Here is a 22,205-nt window from a genome sequence, read left to right as displayed (position 1 = left end):
TTGTAAGGCGCTAAAATCGTATACAGAGCGCGACACTCCGCTTTAGTCTTCATTTGTTCTACTGACAGCGCGATACTGCGATGACATTACAATTTAAATTTCGAATAGGTTGACTTGGGACATTTTTTTCGTGGTTTTTGTATTAGTTAAGTTAAGTCAATGATTACAATAGATATATTACTTGATTGACACAAATGACAACACAGAAGAAAAAATCAAATATTTGGAAATAAAAATAACAAGAAACCAAAAAATACAGTACAAATATTAAAATTAAAATGTAAGAAAAGAAAGGACAAAATCACAACAAACTTATTGTTTGTTGTTATTTTGTCCTTGTTTTTCTATCACTAAATATGAGTTAAAGCCACTTTGAATAGTAACAATGACAGGGTCGCTAACTCTGCATTAAAATTTGCTGAAAAATGCAGTGCGATCCCAGTAAATCAAAACAGCTTCGAAAAGAATAAAAAATATATTTATTACGCTTATTATTAGTAGAAAAATCTTACTTTCTACGTTCCAGCCTCAGCATTTAAAAGCTTTGAAATAAAATTAAATAAGGATTTATTAATTACAATGTTTCAAACCGTCCTGTCATTATAAATAGTGCCCTTTATCGGTAACATACTTACACAACATAAACGAAACGAAGCCGCGCTGTCATTTCATAACATTGCTGCTGTCTCTATTGACCCTGAAGCGAGCACGGATGCGTGGGCGAGATAACTTACGTTCGTTTAGAAATATTTTCACGCTAAATTTTAATATTTCTTTATAATATGATGTTCAAAAATGGATAAAACATAAAAAAAAGAGAAATGTTACAGAGTCTAGAAAACTTCGTTCGAAAATTGAATTTTTTTATTTTTATTTGTGGTATATGACCTTATTATGAAAGTTTTAGAGCGTGTGTACAATGTTATTCACTCTCTGTGGTTGGTGTACAAAATGGGATCAAACTACGTTTTACGGGGTTAGCTGGCTAAACTACGCTCGTAACACGTGAACGATGTAAGTGATTGAGATTGAGCGTGACACCAGTGGTATGTCACAAAAAGGAGTACTCAAATGGACCGCTTTTCAGCTTATCATTTATCACTTGTCCCAACGTACGGTCACGAACTACAAAGCAATCCCCCTACCTCCCCATGTCACCCCCTCCCACCCCCATAACAATGGCTACTAAAATGGCTACAATAAAACCGGGGTGAGGCTAAATTTTGTCTCTCCGCTTACAACTAGGAATGGGAATTGTGTTTTTAGTCGCTGCGATGTTGTTGTGGTAAAAACTGGAAACTGTTTATTGTTGCGAAATAGAAATGGGCAATTAAGTGGTTAACATCAGTTAAAAGTGTACGTACAAGTGTACGTGTAAAATATAATACTGTAAAATCCACGTACACGTCACTTTTCGTTCAAAAATTCCTTTTTCCCGCACTAAGTTGTGCCGTTTTCTAGTGGCGTGAAAACTAAATGTCAAAATAAAAAACAACACATTGAAAAGTTTTCAAACAGATTTTTAAGGCATTCCCTTTTCAATATAACCCGGTTCATTGGTTTGACGTATCATATCAATAGTGGAACACACTCCTGTATTTTTAAAAAATATTCTAAAATACGTGGTGTATTTAATTTTATATTCCAAGCGAGAATTTAATAAATAAAATTCAACTTAACCCGTTCATGTCACTACTTTTCTTTATGCCCCGTAGTGCCTAAGTTGATTCAATATAATCAATACGCTTTGTCACTGACGACTATTCCCGTTAACATTCACAATATACTGATATAGTTTTACAAAACATATTTCTTGTACAGAAAAAAGTACGACAGTAGTAGAAAGATCGCCATTGTGTTTTATGGTAAAAAAAAGTTAAAAATTAGTTAGATCGCATTAATTTGGTTTCAATGAGGTGTTAGCACACAATACATGGTGACTATTAACTTTTTGAGGTTAAACTGTTTTGCATTGGAGTCTTTTAAATTGTAATTTAAGTTTTATTACATTTATTGCTTAAGAATAAATCTATCTGTAAATTTACTAGTGGACACTGTATTTGACATGGTAATATTTTTTTTTACTTTATAACGTAAGACGTAAGAAAAACGTCTGAAATTTCAAGGGATGTCTGTACCCGTGATATGGTACCAAGTGACGGGACGAACTAGTCGTGTGCCTGATGGTAAGTGACACGCCTGTCCAAAACAGTTGCAGTGCCACTGCAAGCTTTAATTATTAAAGATCTGAGAGGCACTACCACTATGGCTGGCACATAAGTTAACAAGTCCCATGTGAATTTATTTTCCCCAGCCACTTTCAATGAGCATTTTTCTTCTTCACTTTCCTGGACGAACTTCTTCACAAGACGCTCCCTATGTCCATTTATCAAATTGTCTTCTATCATAATAATCTGCCTATTGATTATACAATTTTTATGGAATTCACTAAATTTTTTATGCGAATTGGACATGGTTTTCCCACGAAAAGTTGTCCAAGACCATAATGCAAGTCACGTTATGAAATACAGAAACGTATTTTGTTGATCAACCTGTCTATGTTTAGAATAAAAACGTTCATACTACTAGGTTAAACAAACCTAGCCTAGTTCGCCTAACCCAGTTTCTGTTGTTACCTTGCCTAGAATAAATATTAAAAGAATATCGTACAGAAGGAACCTTTGTACTGCCTATTGTGCATTTTATAATTTTAATATTCCTTTTTTGACGAAACGTTTCATTGATTTGCGTAATTAACTACTTAATAACAACGTTTACAATTTAAATTTTATTGACACGTTTAATTATCGCCACAAAATATAGGAAATGTAACAAAATGGTGGCTAGCATTTCAGCTGATGATTTTATTCAATAATTTTCGGAGTAAAAATATAGCTTTGGGTTCCGTAACAAATTTCCAAAATTTTTATATAGTGATTTAAAATTATATTTTATAATATTAAGTTTATTAAATATCACGATTATTATTTTATTACTTTCACTCATGGCGCTTCGGTGAAAAGGTCGGTAACAACAAAAAAAAGATCTGCAACAACCACAACAACAACCACATAGACAAATGCATAAGTACTGCTCGTTTGTTCCGTAGCTCAGTTGGAAGACCGTCAGTCACGGTATGCTGAATCGATATATTTTTTTAGTGTTCAATCTTTGTATTAATGGTGAATATACTTTATGTTTGATCTGGTGACACTTCTCGATCATAAGGTAAAATATAGTTACATGATTTTATCACACCCTGTATATTATAAAAACAATAAATCCACCACGTTCAAATGACACCCCAAGAAGAGTAACAAAAATCCCAATTCTCGTTTATTTACAACACATGCCAGAAGCCATTAGTGAAACAACTATTGCTGTCTCTTTCTCTCTTTAGCGAGAACCCCTACTGCCGTTTCACACAAATTTTCTGGCTCTTAATATCCTTTGGGTTAAAACACTTAAACTTTGCGCTCATGTGCAAAATATCCATTAACCGTGTATGGTTTAGGAGATAACTTTGTAGAAATAAAAAGGATATATAAAAATAAGGTAATATTTTTTGTTTTTCTTGTGTACATCTTTTGAAATGAGAAACAACAGGGCAAGAGGGACTCGAAGCTTTAATTCATAATCTAAAATAGTCTCTCAGTCGATGAAACAGACAAGTTAGTTTAAACGATTTTAAATATATGTCGATAGGATGCTTCAAATTCAAAATGCGAATTAATCAAATTTGATAGTTGTTAAACCTTGAGAATCTGAGGTACTTATGTATTACCTTTATAAGAAATACGAGAACTTTTACCCCATCTTCTGGAGGAAGAGAAACAGGACAAGTTGCAGGTTTTCAGCAAATACATCGTAAATATTGAATTCAGCGTAATGATTTTCAAAATCTGTAAAACTGATAAATAAAGGTAAGTTTAGAGTATTTTGCATTGTTATTGAATTGATATTCAATTCTTTTTCGTGAAATTACTCCACTAGTTTTTTATAATTATTAATACAAAGATCGAACACTCAGAAAAATTCATTCGATCCGGCCGGAACCAACTAAGCCACGGAACGAACCAGCGAACCTCACGAATTTTTCTATGTGCTTGCGTCGTGTCTTTGTATTTGGTTTTTCATCGACTTTTTAGTCGTAGCGCCATCATCGGAAATACCTATCCTTCCAGATTTTCCCGACGTGCAATATTTACATCGGGAAAATCATCAATACATACTGTTCCATGTAGGCCATTTCTCACCACGTTGTCACTGTAATTTTACGTGCAATAAAAAATATTTCATTCATTCATGACATAATTTTGACATATATTGTTAACCATTTGAAGTTATAATTGGCACCATAAGTATACACGTCATAAGTCACAATTTTTCCTCAGTATGGTACATTTTTCTTAATAATCTAATTATTACTTTCACATTAGTTCGTAGAAACAGATGACCTAATTACAGCAGTTATCATTTTCGTGACGAAGCCATTACAGTCTGCTAGACAAAGACCATGTAATCTAGACTTTACGCGTTTAGATGTTTTATCTATCACGTTACATAAAAGCCCTTAAATTACCGTACCTTTGGTATAATAAAATGATCAAACGTGAGTTACTTTTATCACATGAACGTCATAACAATAAGATGAACTCCATTAAACAAATTATGTGTATTATGTGAAATTTTATCTCTCCTATTTAAACATTAGACTTGTTGTGTAATTGTTAAACCATTTTTTGTAGCACTAAAGCTCCTTGTGAAAGAGTTCGTCCAGGGTAGTACTGCCACCTTACCTATTTCTGCCGCCAACCAGTAATGTGAGTAAACCACAGGGGACTTATCAACTTATGTCTCAAGGTGACGGGCGTAGTGGTAGGGACCTCTAAGATCTTTGATTCTATAGTGAATTTAATAATGTTGTTATTGATTCCATCAATTATTTATTTTACAGTGAATGTTTTTCAGTCTGCATACTTTTTATCTATTAGCAGTTACCAGTTGTACAAGTAAAGTCATAAATGGCTAATTTGCGGTTTCGTTTGTAAGAAATGCTAGGTTATAATTTTTGTTTTGCTTTTATCGTTTTGAAAACAATGTGAGCTGCAGTGCTGGTGAAATTACAGGCACATGGGACTTGTCACCTTATGTCTCGAGTTGACAGGCGCAGTGGTAGTGCCCCTCAGATCTTTGTAATTTAAAGCACCGAGTGGTACTGCAACTGTTGTGAACAGACGTGTCGCTTAACACCAGGCGTACGACTTGTTCGTCCCGTCACTTGGTATTATAAAAAAAAAACTAGTATTTTAAATAGCGGTCAAAGAACATCTTTCAACATCGACTAAGCTGTATTTAACCCATCTCTATCGTAAAAAATTGATATTAAACAAAATGCAAAATAAAAAATTCGAACCATCCGAACCTCAAAAGTACGTGGAATTACATCTATTTGCCAAGTTTTATTGAAATCGGTTACCGGAAAGTGCGCAAACCCGGATTCATCCCCTAGTTCGCCATTATACGGAACTTGACACGGGAGATAATAAAAATCGGTTCTCACTACTCAAAGTATATTGAGAGATAAAAACGCCTTGAATTCGAGAATAGCAAAATCAACCATTAAAATAATTGCTTCTTATAATAAAATTTAGACGCTATTTATAAAAATGAATCTTCATGCGTGAACAGCCACCTTTAGAGGTGGATGATTTTCTTCAAAATTACATGGAACCACTATGGAGGTACCCTCTTTCCAACAAAAAAGAATGATCAAAGTCGGTGCACGGTTTTCGCGTAACATACATACAAAAAACATACAGTCGAATTGAGAACTTCCTTTTTTTGAAGTCGGTTAAAAACTATATTGCCTTTATGGATCCCAACGGTTAGATTCTGATAGGTTCTCGTTTTGGTAATGACATAACGGCGACAATGGTTCTATCCCAGGGCAATAAATTGGCTAAGAAAATAAAAAATGTATTGGTTTATTTCATCCTCGTCACCCAATTATCTTAAGTCCCAAAATTCGTGATCTTAACGAAATGACAGCTCAGAATCAAGTTGCAGATTTTTTGTTTATGGTTTTGAACACGGAAGAAAAAAACAATAGAAGTGTCGCAAGCTGGGCTTAATAGGGGAATAGAACAAATTTAATAATAAACACTACGAAATCTTGATAATGATTGGTCATAGTTTCTAATTTAAAAAGTTGTAACAAATTCTGGAGTGTCAATATAATTTAAACTTTACCCAGTCGCTGTATCGTTGAAAGTTCAATATCTTTATTGCAAGTTACGACGTTTTGATTCTATATTGATATTTTATTTAACGTGCTGCCATCTTGCGGCTAGTAGCTGGACTATGACGAACGATTAACATCTGAATCAATTCGAGAAGCGGAAATTTGATAATTATCTGTTTTATTTTAAAGACTTACGGATGATATGAAAAGAATTTTGGTGCTGCTATCATTTTTGCACTCCAAAACATGGCATTTTTGTGCGATTTTAGAGAATTTGCTCTAAAGAATGACACAACCATATTATAAAACTGAGTTCAAGTAGGTCTTTAGAAACCTAATGTTGGCACGACTCAGACGCTTATTAACCACTTCGCATAGCGCCATCTGTGAGAAATCTATGAAAGTTTTTATTACCCAGCTTGAGATGTCGCTTTAACAATTGTAATTTATTTATTCAATAACATTAAGTGTATTGAATACCATGATATTAACCTATGTTACACCGAAAGTATCATAGTGACATTTTGTATATAAGATAAACAACGTAGATATTAATATATCAAATATGTATCACTTCGAAAATCTCTAAAGAAAGTATTAAATAAATATAAACTAAAACTAAATAAATAAAAAATTCTGGGTGTTAGTAGCCATATCTTTAATTAATAAGTGCGTTTGCGCATTTCATCCGATTCATGTTATTTGTTCCAAATGACAACGGTCCGAAATGTCACACGGGTCATTTTATTTCTAGGTATACAAGCCATATTCGTATTTTCTGGGTTTCGTATCAAAGTTAGAGCACAAGCGATAATGTTAGCATTAGTGCGTTCCAGTTTGGAAGGGTAAGGGCGCTGGTGAAATTCCGGCACATGGGACTTGTCAACTTATGTCTCAGGGTGTCGGGCTCAGTGGCAGTGACCCTAAGATCTTTGCGATTTAAAGCTCAGAGTGGCACTGCTACTGTCATGGACAGGCGTGTCGGAACTTGGAATATTAAAAAAAATGCTTGACCCTTGAAATCATCGACAATACAACACAATTGATTGATTTTAAGAGATCGACTTTAATTTCTAACTTCCGTACATTTGTAAATGTTTAATAGCAATTCCTCTACATAAAAAAACATGATTTCAAAATTTGCATGTAGAACACAGTTCACCGTACACCATTAATATATAACGTTGGATTCGTTATATAGAAAGGCATAGACAGCGAAAAACAAAATCATCAAGTAACGCGAACTATATCCCCGTAATCTGACCATTTCTTTTTTGTTTATTTCTTTCCTGTTTTTCCCGACATAACTCCGTTTACCATTCATGGTTCAAGCTAGGTAGCACACAAAAAAACCGCTCCCTTTCTGGCACTGGTCTCGATAAGTTTGTCCAAGTGTAGTCTTTTGCCAAACCGTTATGCACAATTATCTATAAGTACATGCACTGCCAGTATAATATGAGTTATGACAAACTTTACGTAGAACTCATAACACTATGGTAATTATTAAATTTATTTTATTGAACATCATGCTTTATTACCATGATTTTGTTTTAAATACTCCACTAACCTGTAATTATACATTAATAATCTCAGTACAGAGTACTAAAAAAACCGACCTCAAAAGTACGTGGAATTACATCTATTTGCAAAGATTTTTTAAAATCGGTTACCGGAAAGTGCGCGAACCCGGATTCATCCCCTAGTTCGCCACTATACTGAACTTGCCACAGGAGATAATAAAGATCGGTTCTCACTACTCAAAGTATATTGAGAGAGAAAAACGCCTTGGATTAGAGAATAGCAAAATCAGCTATTAAAATAATTGCTCCTTATAATAAAATTTAGGCGCTATTTATAAAAATGAATCTTCATGCGTGAACAGCAACTGTTAGAGGTGGATGATTTTCTTCAAAATTACATGGGACCACTATGCAGGTACCCTTTTTCCAATAAAAAAGAATCATGAAAATCGGTGCACAAATACTGGAGTTATCGCGTAACATACAAAAAAAACATACAGTCGAATTGAGAACCTCCTACTTTTTAAAATCGGTTAAAAATAAAGAATCAACGCTACAATTTACGCTTGACTAGAACCTAGCAGCTAATTTTAGCTTTTGACGTGACCCGTATGCAAAAGTAAAAGGGACATGATATACTTGCAAGGACTTAATCACATTCTAGATTTATTTTTTATAATATCAAGTGACGGTGCGAACAATTCGTACCCCTGATGGTAAGCTACACACCTGTGCATAACAGTTACAGTGCCATTCACCTTCAAAACCGGAACACAGTAATACTGACATTACTGCTTGGCAGCAGAAGCAGATAAGGTGGCAGTACTACCCTGGACGAGTTCTATCACAAGATTAGAATATAGCAGCTTCTTTACCTGTTTACCCGATACGTATGCAAAATCAAATTGGCGATAATACATTTGCCCTTACTTAATTTCACTCTATATATACTCGCACACAAACATGTATACTTACACACACACACGCATATCTTTTCACATTAACAACATTTCTATACTATATTACTTGTATGACGAACGACTGACTTTCACAACACAAGTACAGGTGCGTCTAGATTGAAAGCCGAGGGAGAGACGACCTAAAGACAATATAGACAAGCCATACAATGTATGGTAATAACGCACACACTCAACATAGCCCCGCACTAGGGATAAACCTTGTGTCGCGGTTGCCATGGACGCACACATAGACAAACACAAATTACACCCAAACTCACGAGAGCCATAAATGTAGGCCATACAAATATTTCTCTCGGCCCGGGAATCGAACCTGGGACCTCTGCGTGGCAGTCCGGCAATGGTAACCGTTCGGCCACAGAGGCAGTTAAATAAAATATTGTAAACTTGTTATCACAACTTTACATGTTTTATTTTAATTCTCAGTACATTTTGCCATACAAATATCTCTCTCGATAGCTGGCAATTTCAACTCTGATTGTCAAGATGTTAGGACGTTTTTACTTTATCACGATTGTGAACTTTTACCAATTTGGTATTTGTTCGTTAAGTACGTCACAAACTTTGCTACCCCCTTATCTCGGAAACAAAAGTCATATATATGGAAAATCACGGTCCGTTACACGGCGTAAAACTTAAATTACACCTTTTGTCTTGTTATGCAATATTTAAAAAAAAACTATAGCTTCTTATAGACTACGTTATTTTTTTCTATTTTACTTTACAGTCTCTTTTTTAGGTGCCAAAAGTAGCTAGGTAGTAATAAGACTAAGTGATGGAACTAACAAGTCGTGCGCTTGTCCATAGATGACACAGTAAATAAATAAATATTAGACAACATCTCATACGTTGCTGATCTCAAAGTAAGTAGCTAAAGCACTTGTGTTAGGGAAATTGGAAACAACGATAGCACCACAAACACCCAGACCCGAGATCCGGGACCTCAGAGATGGCGACACCATGAAAACCGGTATGCAAACCACTCGACCACGTAGGCCGTCACAATGTCACTCAGAGCCTTACATCACAAATATCGGAAGTCTCATGTGTCTGTAACTTCACCAGCATCCTTACCCTTCGAAACCGGAACGCTGTATAGCTTACATTACTGCTTGGTGGTAGAAATTGGTGAGGTTTCACACAGAGCTCTAGTGCTACAAGGTAATGTAAACATTAACTTATGTCCGCTTTGTTTTCATACGAATTAACAATTTGTTTCTGTAGTAGTCTGTATTGTGTTTTATCTGTTGTTGTCATTTTCATTTTAGTTGTACCTACAGATTGTAAATATAGTTTGAAAAAATTGACGTGTTCACCACAGTATTCTTGAGCTAATTGAAATAGTCATTGTTTAGAGCAGTCGGTAGTTATGTATGTACAGTACTTTTTAAACGAGGATCGCGGATTGTTATCTCGATTATGGAGCAGAAATGTAATGCTAAATAATTCTGTGTTGGAGGCACTGCTGTTCAAAGTATCACATGTACAACAATAAGTACGTTTACTATTTGATGTCATTTTTAACACTTCATAACTTTACTGACGCGTGCGACGACCCTCGCTATGCTACTCGAGAGCACCGCGAGATTATGCGAATGTATGAGTCTGTACGCCGTACACGGCGAGCGAGCGTGCACACAAACACATAAACCGCGCTGCTATATTTGTATGTAGTTACCATACTTGTCTTATGCTATCAACACAGTAAATTCGAGAGAGATATACATAAATCTTGCAGAGATCCTAATGGTTATTTGTGGCACTAAAACGCAATTGAAGATCGTAAGGTTGAACCGTTCCACAATTTCGAAGAGACCTTGGTACTTTCCATGTTCTTATCACGCGTTACAAAAACGGTCATAAATTAAAACTAACGCTTTTGCGGTTGTTTGTCCACTACGATCCGAAACGGCTCAAAATAGGATTTTGCCGGATAAAATAAATCTTGAGACGAACACTTTCGATAGTTCTTTTCGACGTAATTACGTTGTAAATGCCTTTTTATTTCCTTTCGCTCCGTCGAGCTTTTTTTGCGATTTATATTTTGTCTGTGTAGTGTTTTGTTTCACAATCTTTGGAACTTTCGGAAGTCTCTTTGGTACAGTTGTGTTATCATCAGACTTGAAACTTTTGTTCTTTTATTTAAAGCTTAAAGGATGGAAAAACATAAAGGAAATTTAAAGTAATTCCTTGTATTAAATTTGAGCCACGCACTGTTAACACAAAAGAGGCTTTGTTTTGCAAAACAATAATTATTTATAGTATATTTTTATTACGCATTAATTTAAAATATTAATTGCGTCATGAGTTTGAAGTCACTTCATACTTTTTCAAGTTCAATCCGGCCCTTAATGTCAGCGAACATTTTCAAAGTCGTCCCAAAGCTTCCTTTGTTTTGTGGTATTAGGTTAGGATGCTTTATATTAAACTTTGCCATGCTATCAAAAATGATTAATGGGGACAATTTGATAATTAGAAAGAGACTCTAAATTTAATAGTAATAAAAATTAAATTCTAAAAATTTGCATATTATGTGCCAAACTATTGAAAGCCTATTGAGCAGGGGTACACGAAGTCGGGATGGTTACGAAACGATTTTTCAATAACGAGTATAATTTATTAATGGGCAAGCGTGAATTGTGACGTAAATATAGTTTGTTACAGTAGCATTAGAGCTGCTTGTGCAAGAGTTCGTCCAAGGATGTACTGCCACCTTACCTATTTCTGTTGCTTAGGCTGCAAACAGTAGTCGTAATCAACTTCACGCAGCCGAGACCTCGACTGTATGAAGTTGATAACGACTTAACGCTTTATCTGCTTGCAGTTGAAACCGACTTCATGCAGCCGAGATCGATTGCATGCGAGGTCTCGACTACATGAAGATGATTACGACTTCACGCATTAACTGCAAACATGCTGTCAATCTGTTAGCAGCCTAAGCAGTAATGTGATCATTGTGAGAACAAAAAAGTGTATAACTTAATTGTGCATGCCGTTACATAAATTTGAGTCGTCGACCAGGCACTCTAGAAGTAACTATTTTCCCAGTGGACTACTTCTTCTTCTTCATGTGCCTCTCCATTAATGAAGGTCGGCAGTCAGTTTTCTATATCTTTCTTTGTCCAGAGCTAGCCTAAACAGTTGTTTCACGGTCTTGATCCACACCCTGATGTTACGAAGCCATGATATTTTCCTTCTTCCAACCTTCCGCTTCCCAGCTATTTTGCCCATCATTATAATGTGCAATAGACGATATCTGTCATGTCGTAGTGCATGACCCAATCAGGCAACATTCCGCTGCTTGACAATGCGTACCAATTCCACTTTTTTATCCCTACGTTTAAAGACCTCGACATTCGTGACTTTGTCCGTCCAACTGATGGGGAGCATTTTACGATAGCACCACATTTCGTCACACTGGACTACTACCGTTATTTATTATTGAGTCGCTTTAGTTTTTCGAAGTCTTCCATCATCGTGAACTAAGATTCCAAATCTGCTCTCCAAAACATTCCATGTACAACAATCTGACACGCCATCGTTATAAAAACTTAACAACAGAACGTGTAAGTATATAATATTCATAGCCAACACAGGCCCATTTATAATTACCAACCCTGGCCCGCATCAAACTAGGGATTGTGTAAAGAAACCCAAAATACCTATACTGCGGTGACCCCAAGATTCCCCAAGGACGCCCCTGCATTGCGTAGGATAAATAATAAATATAAGTTCGTTGTTTAAAATTGAGAGGGCTAATTTTGAGAGACAGTCGTTCAGTTAAATCGAGACACTTCACATAGTTATTTGTGTTTGCGTATTGTCGCAAACAATTACTGTTGAGGATGTTAAAATTAAACCCGCTTCTTTCTGTTACGTAACTCAAACTGTTTGTTTTATCATTTTTACGTCAAATAAAATAATTGGAACTATAATTTCGAAAATAATGGCCACAATGAATGCGAATAATGGTACGACGATCACCATGTGTGACAAAGTATTTGCCATGTTTGCCTATTCGACTAATACAGCAAACACCAACCACGCGCTACTAAGCGCTTGTCTGTTTCTTAACGCACATTAAATAAGTCGCAAATATTTATATCAAATTGGTAAATACGTAAGTGAATTGACCACACCATGGTCAAGTTCATTACTTTAACTCGTCGTGCAAGTTACTTCTGCGTTTTTTATGTCATTCCTTGATTGGCTCCATGTGTGCGTGTTAAACATTTTTCCATTTACTACAAACACCCAGTAGCGAGTGAAGTGCTTCCTTATGACAAAGTATTTGCCCAGCTATTCGACAAATATAGCAAACATCAACCACTCATTACCTAGCAATTATTAGTTTCACGACGCACTAAGTGGTCACATAGAGATCAAATAGGCAAATATGCAAGGAAATCAATCTGACTATGGAACATTGTAATATATTGGTTTTTGGGAGCTTGTTATTATCCGAATCGAAGAGAATAGAAAAATCGGAAAAAGGTTAAAGAAGAGAGAGATGACTGAGGCATTAAAACAGATAAAGGTAGAGGTAAAGATAGTAGAGGTAAAGTTTAAGGATAAAGCAAACTATCCTACTTTTAGTCGTTATGACATTCATCACCTAACAAAAACAAATGCTGTTTAATTTTCATTTACTTCCTTACAGAATATACAATACGTTGTGCTCCTTTCGTTTTACATATGAGACATATAGGTCTTTCCATGTGTTTGGCAAGATTTCAGAATGGCCGCAGTGGCGCCGGCCTGTATCAGGTTGAAATTAATGTGTTGTTTAAATTCCGCTTAGCTAAAATAGGGTGGCTGAGTTTGCAAAGGTTGTACTGTATTAGCAACTGTATTACGTAGGTGATACAGATACTTTTCATGATATTATGTTGCCTTGGCAAGGCACTATTAAACAGAATATCTGCACACGCTATTAAGCTACAATTGACAGAAATTCCAGGAATATGATTGTTCATAGGGGTTTACCTGCCTGATTCACAGTTAAGCTATTTGACCCATTCACGATCATTCAAAGTGGTTAAGATAATCCTAGATATAGAAAGCGGCTAGTAGGGTAGTATTGATTGCAGCTTTGCGGCTGCTAACTTACCCGATAGCAAATTAGAAGGATGTATTTACAGAAACTGCATTTCAACTGATACCGTTCAATCTCGAATGCTATTTGTACGATCGACTCGTGTGACATTGCGTTTTGAAAAAGCATCAATGATGCAACTATTCCCAATCTTAACAGCTAGTAAGAAAGAAAAAGGGAATGGAATATTCTTCCCAGTAGTATTTTTTTAAATATAACCTTTGCAAAAGCTTTGAAGATTTTGCTCTATACCTTTCAAACTGAAGAGATTTGTATGAATAATGTAATTTCTATTCTAATCTACCTTTACATCTACTCTTATAAACACAAGTTACCCAAGCTATCGTCCCACGGCTTGGAGCGCAGTAAAGAAATCTTCACTTTGATAAGATGGTATTTTATACATTAGTTATTAAGGTCAGACCTTGGAAAATTTGTACTCGGGGCGTTTTTTTGACTCCCTACAAAGTTACAAGTCTGACTTCTTGCTCCAGTAGCCACTTCGCATCCCTTCATCAGCAATTTTGAACACCTATTTGGCAAGAATATTAGAAACAGTCGATGTGGAAAGGAGACAAATGATGCCAAAATTCGAAAGAAAACCACAACGTAACGTATTTAGAACTATTTTTCTTTTATTATTTCAATCTACTACAACAGCTAGTACCTGTCACGAGCTGGCGTCGCCACGGCTGAAACTATGCCAACGAAACGACCTCTGAAGCGACTTCACTGCAACGAAATAGCTTGAATGGCGTATGTCAGGAATTTTGGACACTGGTTATAGTAACTTCAGTAGGCCAAGGACAATTTGTTCATCGTCAGCAAATCATACGATTTATACAATCCATCCAATATTTACATGGGGTGCTGTCTATTTGAAGTACCTAAATACATAAAAGAAAAATGGTTTTTAAGAAGTCAATCTTGAATTTTTTCTTCCCAAAATATTGTTGGGTTTATTAATCAATGATCATAGCTTAAATCCAATTTTCCGGTAAAAATGAATTATACTTGCTAGAGCACAAATTCCCGTAATAAATGCAAAATGTTTTAAATTACCTTATTTCTGCTCTCTTTTGATAACAAGATTTTAGAGACTTCTCTTGCAAGAACCCTTTCATTTCCTTCATTCTTTAGTACCAGTTACATTGTAGTCAGTTGAGCTCCCCCAAAGTGTAAAATAAATTATTCCATAGTCCTTACAAGCATCTCCCGGTTCGGAACATTAAAAATGTTTTACTTGATTCGACGCAACATTTTCTTCTGGCCCATTCGCACTTCACATACCCGTTTGACGTTTTTCTTGTCCTTCCAACAGTATTTATTTTCACGGCGTAGTCTTTTCAAATATTTCCTCCCTCGTTGCAATTCCACGGATTTCTCAAATACTTGGCAATGTTTTACGATGCGTACATGGCTTTAGTTCCTACAGTGTTCGTGTGTGGAATTAAAATTATCCACTTCCCAAGTATGTCACACTGTCTGTGATATTTGCCCATTGTCTGATTTTTACTATTCAAAAGGGCTTAAGATTTATTGAATCGCTCTAGACTGGAACAAAAAGAAGAAAATATTTTTTTCACATAAATTGTCTCGATGCACATACGACAATGTTTTTAAATTCTTTTTTAGGCACATAATGGAAATTACACTGTAAAAATGTTTGTAATAAAACAACAAAACTGAACGCAACACTGCTTTATTTTTTACAAATTCTCTCACCAAATAACTGTTTTTTTTTTAATATTAACATTTAGTTTTTAACGTACTTGCGCGAGCTTGAACATTTTTTTGGACAGATAGATTGCGAGGAAAATCATTTCGGAGTATATTTTTTAAATGGTTCCTTAGTTCGTTAGTGAATAATATGGTCTCGTAAGATATGGACCTCTTTGCTCTCAGTAGATTTGGCAAAATATTAAGCGAAGAGCATATATTCTTTTTTTCCCCATTTTTCATCCCATCTGATATGACGTTCAGGGAATCATTAGATCTCCTTGTTAACTCCACCATACACGCTGTGTAAGATACAAGTGCTCTAACACCATATATTACCACTACCAGGAAAAGTGAAAAGCCTGTAATTATGTAGTTTTTCTCAATTTTCCTTAAAAGGATGAGTTTTTCGACGTCTTCAACGTAAGATCCAAAAATAAGTTTGTGTATACTGTGAAGTGGTATAAACATGCCAAGATAGATGATAGACAAGAAGTAGCTAATGATGACGAGGCTGTAGCAGAACTGATGGTATTTAATGGTCTTGTTTATAAATCTGGTGATCTTCCGTACATCATAGACGGGGTTCAACATAATGAGAATTAATGCCATTTGTATAAGTAACACACAACTAAGAACCATGCAGCTAACATCCATGATAATGAATTATTTTACTGCAGTAGAGGTAGAAATTTAAACATTTCATTATGTTGCTCCTTAATTATCTTGTATTTCACTCGATTTTAATCCATATTAATGCAAAATTTTACGTATTTTTTTTTCAACGCGCAATGACGTTTGAGTGATGGTTGTAACCGTTCATTTTGCAAAATTCGTCGTCAAGGAGATTTTAGTTTTATTAGCTTCAAAAAAGTTTAATAATATGTACGACATTTAAATAAATTAACAGACAGCTGTTCGTAATCACTTCCTACAAAAACATCTTAGATATTCACGAATAATCTTACTAGAAACCATTTGGATTCTGCTACTTAGATGTTAGATATTGCTTGCTGGTTGTTAACGTTTGTCGCGACTAGGGTGGCAGATCGCGATTTAAGAAATATCACTTTTCTCATTTCTGCGTCTTTCCAGAATATAATTTCTATAATATGTATATTCTATTGTAGATCATTTATCATAGTTAGTATTAAATAGTTCTAAACTTTCACAAGTATGTGTAACTAAGAAATTGAGGTCACAGATATGCTGCTACTGGAACTTGTTTGTAATCGAGTCTCTCGCTCGTAGAAATATTTGCTCTCCTACTGCACTACTAGGTGTTACTTAGATATAAACAAAAATTTAGTATCAAATCTTTAATTAATAATAAGTTACACACTCAACATAGCACCGCACTCGGGAAACCCGGTGTCGCGGATGCTATGGACACACGCATAGAAAACCACAAATTACACCCAAACTCTCGAGAGAAATAAATGTAGGCCATAGAAATATTTCTCCCGAACCCGGGAATAGAACTTGGGACCTCTGGGCTACAAGGTAACCGTTCGGTCACGAAGACAGTTAACTTATAAGAATGTATGGCGCATTTGGAAGGTTGTCTCTACTAAGAAAAACGAGCAAGAATCTGAATGATAAACATCACTATCCTTTGACCATTCAAAGATTCAAATAGAGCTAAATATAAATTACATTTTACGATAAACTCATCAGGTAATGTTTATCGACCAACAACATCTATAATAACCATGTCGAATATTGTCGTAATTCTGATCAGCCTTTTACCCAGCAAAATAATAACGCACATACTCATTAATAATAACGCATACACTCAACATAACTCCGCATCAAGGAAATCCTGTGTCGCGGGTGCCATGGACATGGACACACATACACAACCAGAAATTACACCCAAACTCACGAGAGAAATAAATGTAGGCCATTCAAATATTTCTTCCGGCCCGGGAATCGAATCTGAGACCTCTGTGTGGCAGCCCGGCATGGTAACCGTTCGATTACGAAGACAGTTAAATACCAGTCTATCGGATATTCTGGGGACTCTAGTCAGTTCATCGATATTTACCAAACCGTTCGAATAATTTTACAACTCATGGGTTTGTCATTCACCCATCAATCAGTCTTTCAGATATTTTCACTTATCATGATAGCTACAAATAACTAATTGCATCGCTCTCTAAGTTACCTCGTTACAGCATTTCGATTACCAGACGCAACGAATCGGTCAGACTCGATTAACTCATTTCGTCGGTTGCTACATAATTTGTGAATTGTGAAAGGTATATTACCAACATCATTGTTATTTTCAATTACCAAGGACGTTTTTATGGGAATTCGATGATTCTAAACTTTTGTACTTGAATGGAGGGTATTTAGAATTTTATATCAGGGAACTTGAACTTAGTAGTCAGCAAATAAATACCAGTACAAAGTGAACTATTCAATTCCAAATACTGCAACTACTAACATCACGTCAGTGATCATTTACAATATCACAACATGTTGCCTCTATCCGGCAGTAACAACATTATCACTTTCACCTAATTGAAATTGTCAAGCGCCAAACTCATGTCACTCATATGAGATCGCAATGCAGCGGTAAATCAGGTCCAAATTTTACCTCTACGATTATGAGATTTAATTCATGCTTTAATTGAGTATAAATGTCTAGTTAACTAGACTTCATTTCAAGTAAATCTATTTATAGTGTAAACTAGAAAGAAACTCAATTTTTTTTCGGAACATAATAAAAATTTCTCACAATACAGACCGTCAATAACAAACATTGCCAAATAATTATGACGAACCAGCACTGCATTTAAACGATAGCACATAACGTTAACGCGTAGTTGCATTTTGAAAAATAAATCTATAATTTTGATTCAGATTTAACAAATGTCCTTAGATGAATTGAAGCGCCATTTTGGATTGTAAATAATTTTCTATATTACTAAGACATTAAGTAGCTGTTTTTGCAATGAAATAGAATAAATTTTGCATCAATTCAAGCAAGACATTCAATGGCTGCTTCTTAAAATACCGTCATTATATTTTACCATTATTTCACATAACATATGTCTTACCAAAAAGAATTACGATATTTTTCAAAATCTTTATTGACATCACTACGCTCTCAGTTTGTCTTAATAAAAAAAATACCTTGATCCGCTGCTGACTTTTCCATCTTCTTAGGTTCAACTCACACTGGTGCAGAGTCGAAGCGTCGCGACGCGTCATGTTTTACGCCTATAGCATATCCATTTTCTCATTACTAAGGTACAAATTTGTGTTTTGCGACGCTTGGTAGCATTCGAGCGGCTTTGCGCGTCACTTGGGCGCCGTGAGGCGTCAGACGCCGACCACACTGTGATCCCGGCGCACTAATGCGAGGGTCGTCGCGCATCGGCAGGCGGCGTAGTTGAAAAACAGGACGCGATGCGACGCTTCGACTCTGCGCCAGTGTGAATTGAGCCTTTGACTATGGAAGCCATTTTTTTCCATCCTCTAATTCTAAAGAAGTCTAAGCTCTAAGGTTATGACAAACTCTGTGGTATTTGCGCAAACCTACTACGGAGATCGCAGTCCAAGGAGTTCCATTATCTGTCATTTGGTCTGTTTATCTGTGACTTTATTTCCATCCTTGCTTTAAACATGTATCTACGGAGTACGCTCTGGCTGCCCATGTCTTGCTTTCTTTACTTAAAATGCCTAAAGACTTTAGTGTAAAATACACCTATAAACAAATAATACATAGATGAACTAAATTGTAGAATGTAGAATTATGTTTCGTAAGATTTCTTATCTTTAAACTCGATGAGTTGTACTCGGAGTTCATAAAATTGAAAAAGTGCCGAAGGACGAAGGAAAAAATTAAATATTACCAACAAAAATATTAAAACATAGTAATTTTAATTAAACAGAAGCAGACGTACAAATACAAAATAACAAACAGTGTCCAAATTAAACAATTTAAATTGATCTCTTATAAATCACGAAATTCTTGAATTAGATTCTCGAACATACACGAATTATTTTTAGATCAAATAGGTTTTAAAGAATTTCCTCATTTATTGACTCTCCAATAAATCAACTCTCGCAATTTCTGGTGGAGTCGCTGGAAGTATAGAGGTAGGAGTAGTAGCAACATCCTGGTTTATATCTTTAGACAATATTGCATGCCTGCACATTAACTCAAATTCTAAAAGTCGAGCTATTAAAATCACAAGTTCCGTCACCCTATGAATTACAATTAGAAGATACACAACTATAATACAACCGGTAGAGCTTAGAGCAATCTTATTAATGTAAAAATTATGCTCTAATTCAATATCGTTGACTTCTTGTAGTAGTTCTTTGTAGCACGTTTTTTCGAATTTCATTTCTAAAAATGAACTCGCTGTAACAACAATTGCTACGACAAAAATCAAAAAAGTAAACGCACTAGTAGGATTTACCTTCTTCTCTTGTAATCGTGTCCAACAATTTCTTATGTAGTACGGTTGTGTTACTGGTTTTAAAAGAAGTACCAGAAATATTACTTCAAAAAAAATTATTGTGCCGTAAAGAACGCTAAAAACGTTCATCATGTTTGGTAATTTTAATTTATTGTGTCTTTTATCGAAATCAAAAGATATCTATCTTATAAACTCTTCCTTTTTTGATTTTGTGATCACTTTTCTCAATATCTTCAGATTTATTTGTTTCCGCAGAACAGGACTCTAAAACATCTGACGTAGTGGCTTCTGAACTATACGTGTAATCATTTTCTTTATTATTTTATACATGCTTTTTACGGGAACGTTTTTCATTGGCGTAAAAAAGTTGTTTATCGTCATAAGCGCGATATTTCCAGTGCTAACACGCTCTACACCTTCTTTAACATTTTTTCTTTGTTATGATTAACACTTCCTTCATTGTCATTGAGTTATTTATTATCGTGCTGACTGTTGGTTAATAACGTAACACTTCTTGAATTCCTGATTTTGATTTGAAGACCCTCTTCTTTCGAGGGTATTTCAATAGTATTACCTGTGGGAGCTTTTTCTATACTACTCTTTCTACTCCATCTTCCGATACTCCATGAGTCACTGTCCAAACTTTGCAGGAATTTTCGTATTTTAACCCGTTCTAATTTTCTTAAATTGATAAAAGAAGGCCAGTGACTAATTTCGTGTGTACCTTTGCTTATTATATCTGAAGAATCGTCGTGAATGTCGTCACTAAACAAATTACTTGATTCCTTCTCTTCTATTTCACAAAAATTTATGTCAATCAAATGGTAATTGGACATCAGAACACTGAACTCTTGGAGTTTAGCTGAAAATATTACAAAATCAAATAGTCTTAGTCCAACTAGGAGGAAAAATAATGAGAATCCACCGAGTATGTAGTTCCTGGCTGCGTTAGTGGTTTGTATAAGTCTTATCAACTTTTCACTGGAAGATTCATTGTCTCTTGCTGAACCATACTCTTTTAAAGTTCTAATTGGGGCAATAATACCAAATAGCGCTATAATAAGGCAACAGAAAATACACCAAAATCTGAATAAACAACTTGTTTGAAAGTAAACTTTAATTTTTTTTACATATATCGCTAGTCGTTCAAGTTCAAATAATGGAAATAATAAGATCAAAATAGATACCATTTCAAAAATATTTACACCGATGAGTATAATTGCTGAAATATCTAGCATTTTCGGAGTATTTAACTGAAATTTCGATAACAATTGTTTTTAATGTAACACTGTAATGTCAAATAAAATTGTCAGCCATACGTCAAAAAACTAGTGAAAAGAGCTCAGAGGATGGAGAGAAAGAGTCGTGATACGACTGTATAGGAAGTTAAGTGAAATAAGTGTTTCATGATCATTAACTTACAATTATATGGACGTCGGGTCCGCGCTAAAAAGTGTCCGAACTTATAGGGCGTTAAAATCGTATACAGAGCGTCATTCACGCTTTAGTCTTCGTTTGTTCGACTGACAGCGAAGCAAGCAAAATTAGACAGTACTGCGATGACATTACAATTTAAATTCAACGTTTTAGCTTTTTCATACTCCTTTACATGTCACTACGTTTAAATAGGTTGACTTGGGATATTTTTTTCGTGGTTTTTGTATTAGACCCGTCGTCCATTTATTTCTAAGTCAATGTTCATGATGGTCCATTTCATCTTGACTTTTTGATGGAGCGGTGGAATCTTCAGACCCTCCATGCCCTTGGTGTAGGGGTCAGGCAGTTTTTTGAATAGTAGGGTCAATGTAAATATTGGACTTACCTACATACCTAGGTCAATGATGTAAATCTTTAAATTGCGTATAATTTCATTCATATATATAATTTCATAATTCAACCATTTTTTCAAAAATGACATATGCTAAGTTTATAAAAAGAACATTAGACCATAATGCGGTTCTAACTTAAGCCTAAATAGTATTAAATATATACATTTAATGTTATTTAATATCTTATTACGTATCACGGAAGAAAGAAATTATGTGGTCTGTGTTACGCGTATTATGTCCCATTATTAGTTACTATGAAGATGCTATGAAGATATTCTTTGGTTGCAACCTTTTTGCATATTCCAAATTTTTATCCTAAGGACGGAATTGCCAGATAGGGATAAAGCCGCCTCTTGCACACACCTACTTATCCAAGTTTTTTTTT

General features: G+C 35.2%; 2 protein-coding genes across 4 annotated transcripts in view; one reads left to right on the top strand and one right to left on the bottom strand.

Moving 5' to 3' along the window:
• Positions 1-22,205, top strand: part of LOC113234682 (acetylcholine receptor subunit alpha-like 1) — a 516,505-nt gene that overhangs the window by 41,108 nt on the left and 453,192 nt on the right. The gene's annotated exons all lie outside the window — the stretch shown is intronic.
• LOC113234683 lies at positions 14,928-16,236 on the bottom strand. The gene is made up of 2 exons (XM_026470118.1): positions 15,609-16,236; positions 14,928-15,390 (listed from the first exon to the last, which is right to left on the bottom strand). The coding sequence occupies exons 1-2, from the start codon at positions 16,210-16,212 to the stop codon at positions 15,386-15,388; spliced, it is 609 nt and encodes a 202-aa protein (XP_026325903.1). The 5' UTR covers positions 16,213-16,236; the 3' UTR covers positions 14,928-15,385.

The sequence above is a fragment of the Hyposmocoma kahamanoa genome, unplaced genomic scaffold (genome assembly GCF_003589595.1).
Source record: "Hyposmocoma kahamanoa isolate Upper Pololo Valley unplaced genomic scaffold, ASM358959v1 86, whole genome shotgun sequence".
Lineage (NCBI taxonomy): Eukaryota > Metazoa > Arthropoda > Insecta > Lepidoptera > Cosmopterigidae > Hyposmocoma > Hyposmocoma kahamanoa.
Note: the sequence above shows the minus strand (reverse complement) of the source record. Positions and strands in the feature narration are given on the sequence as shown.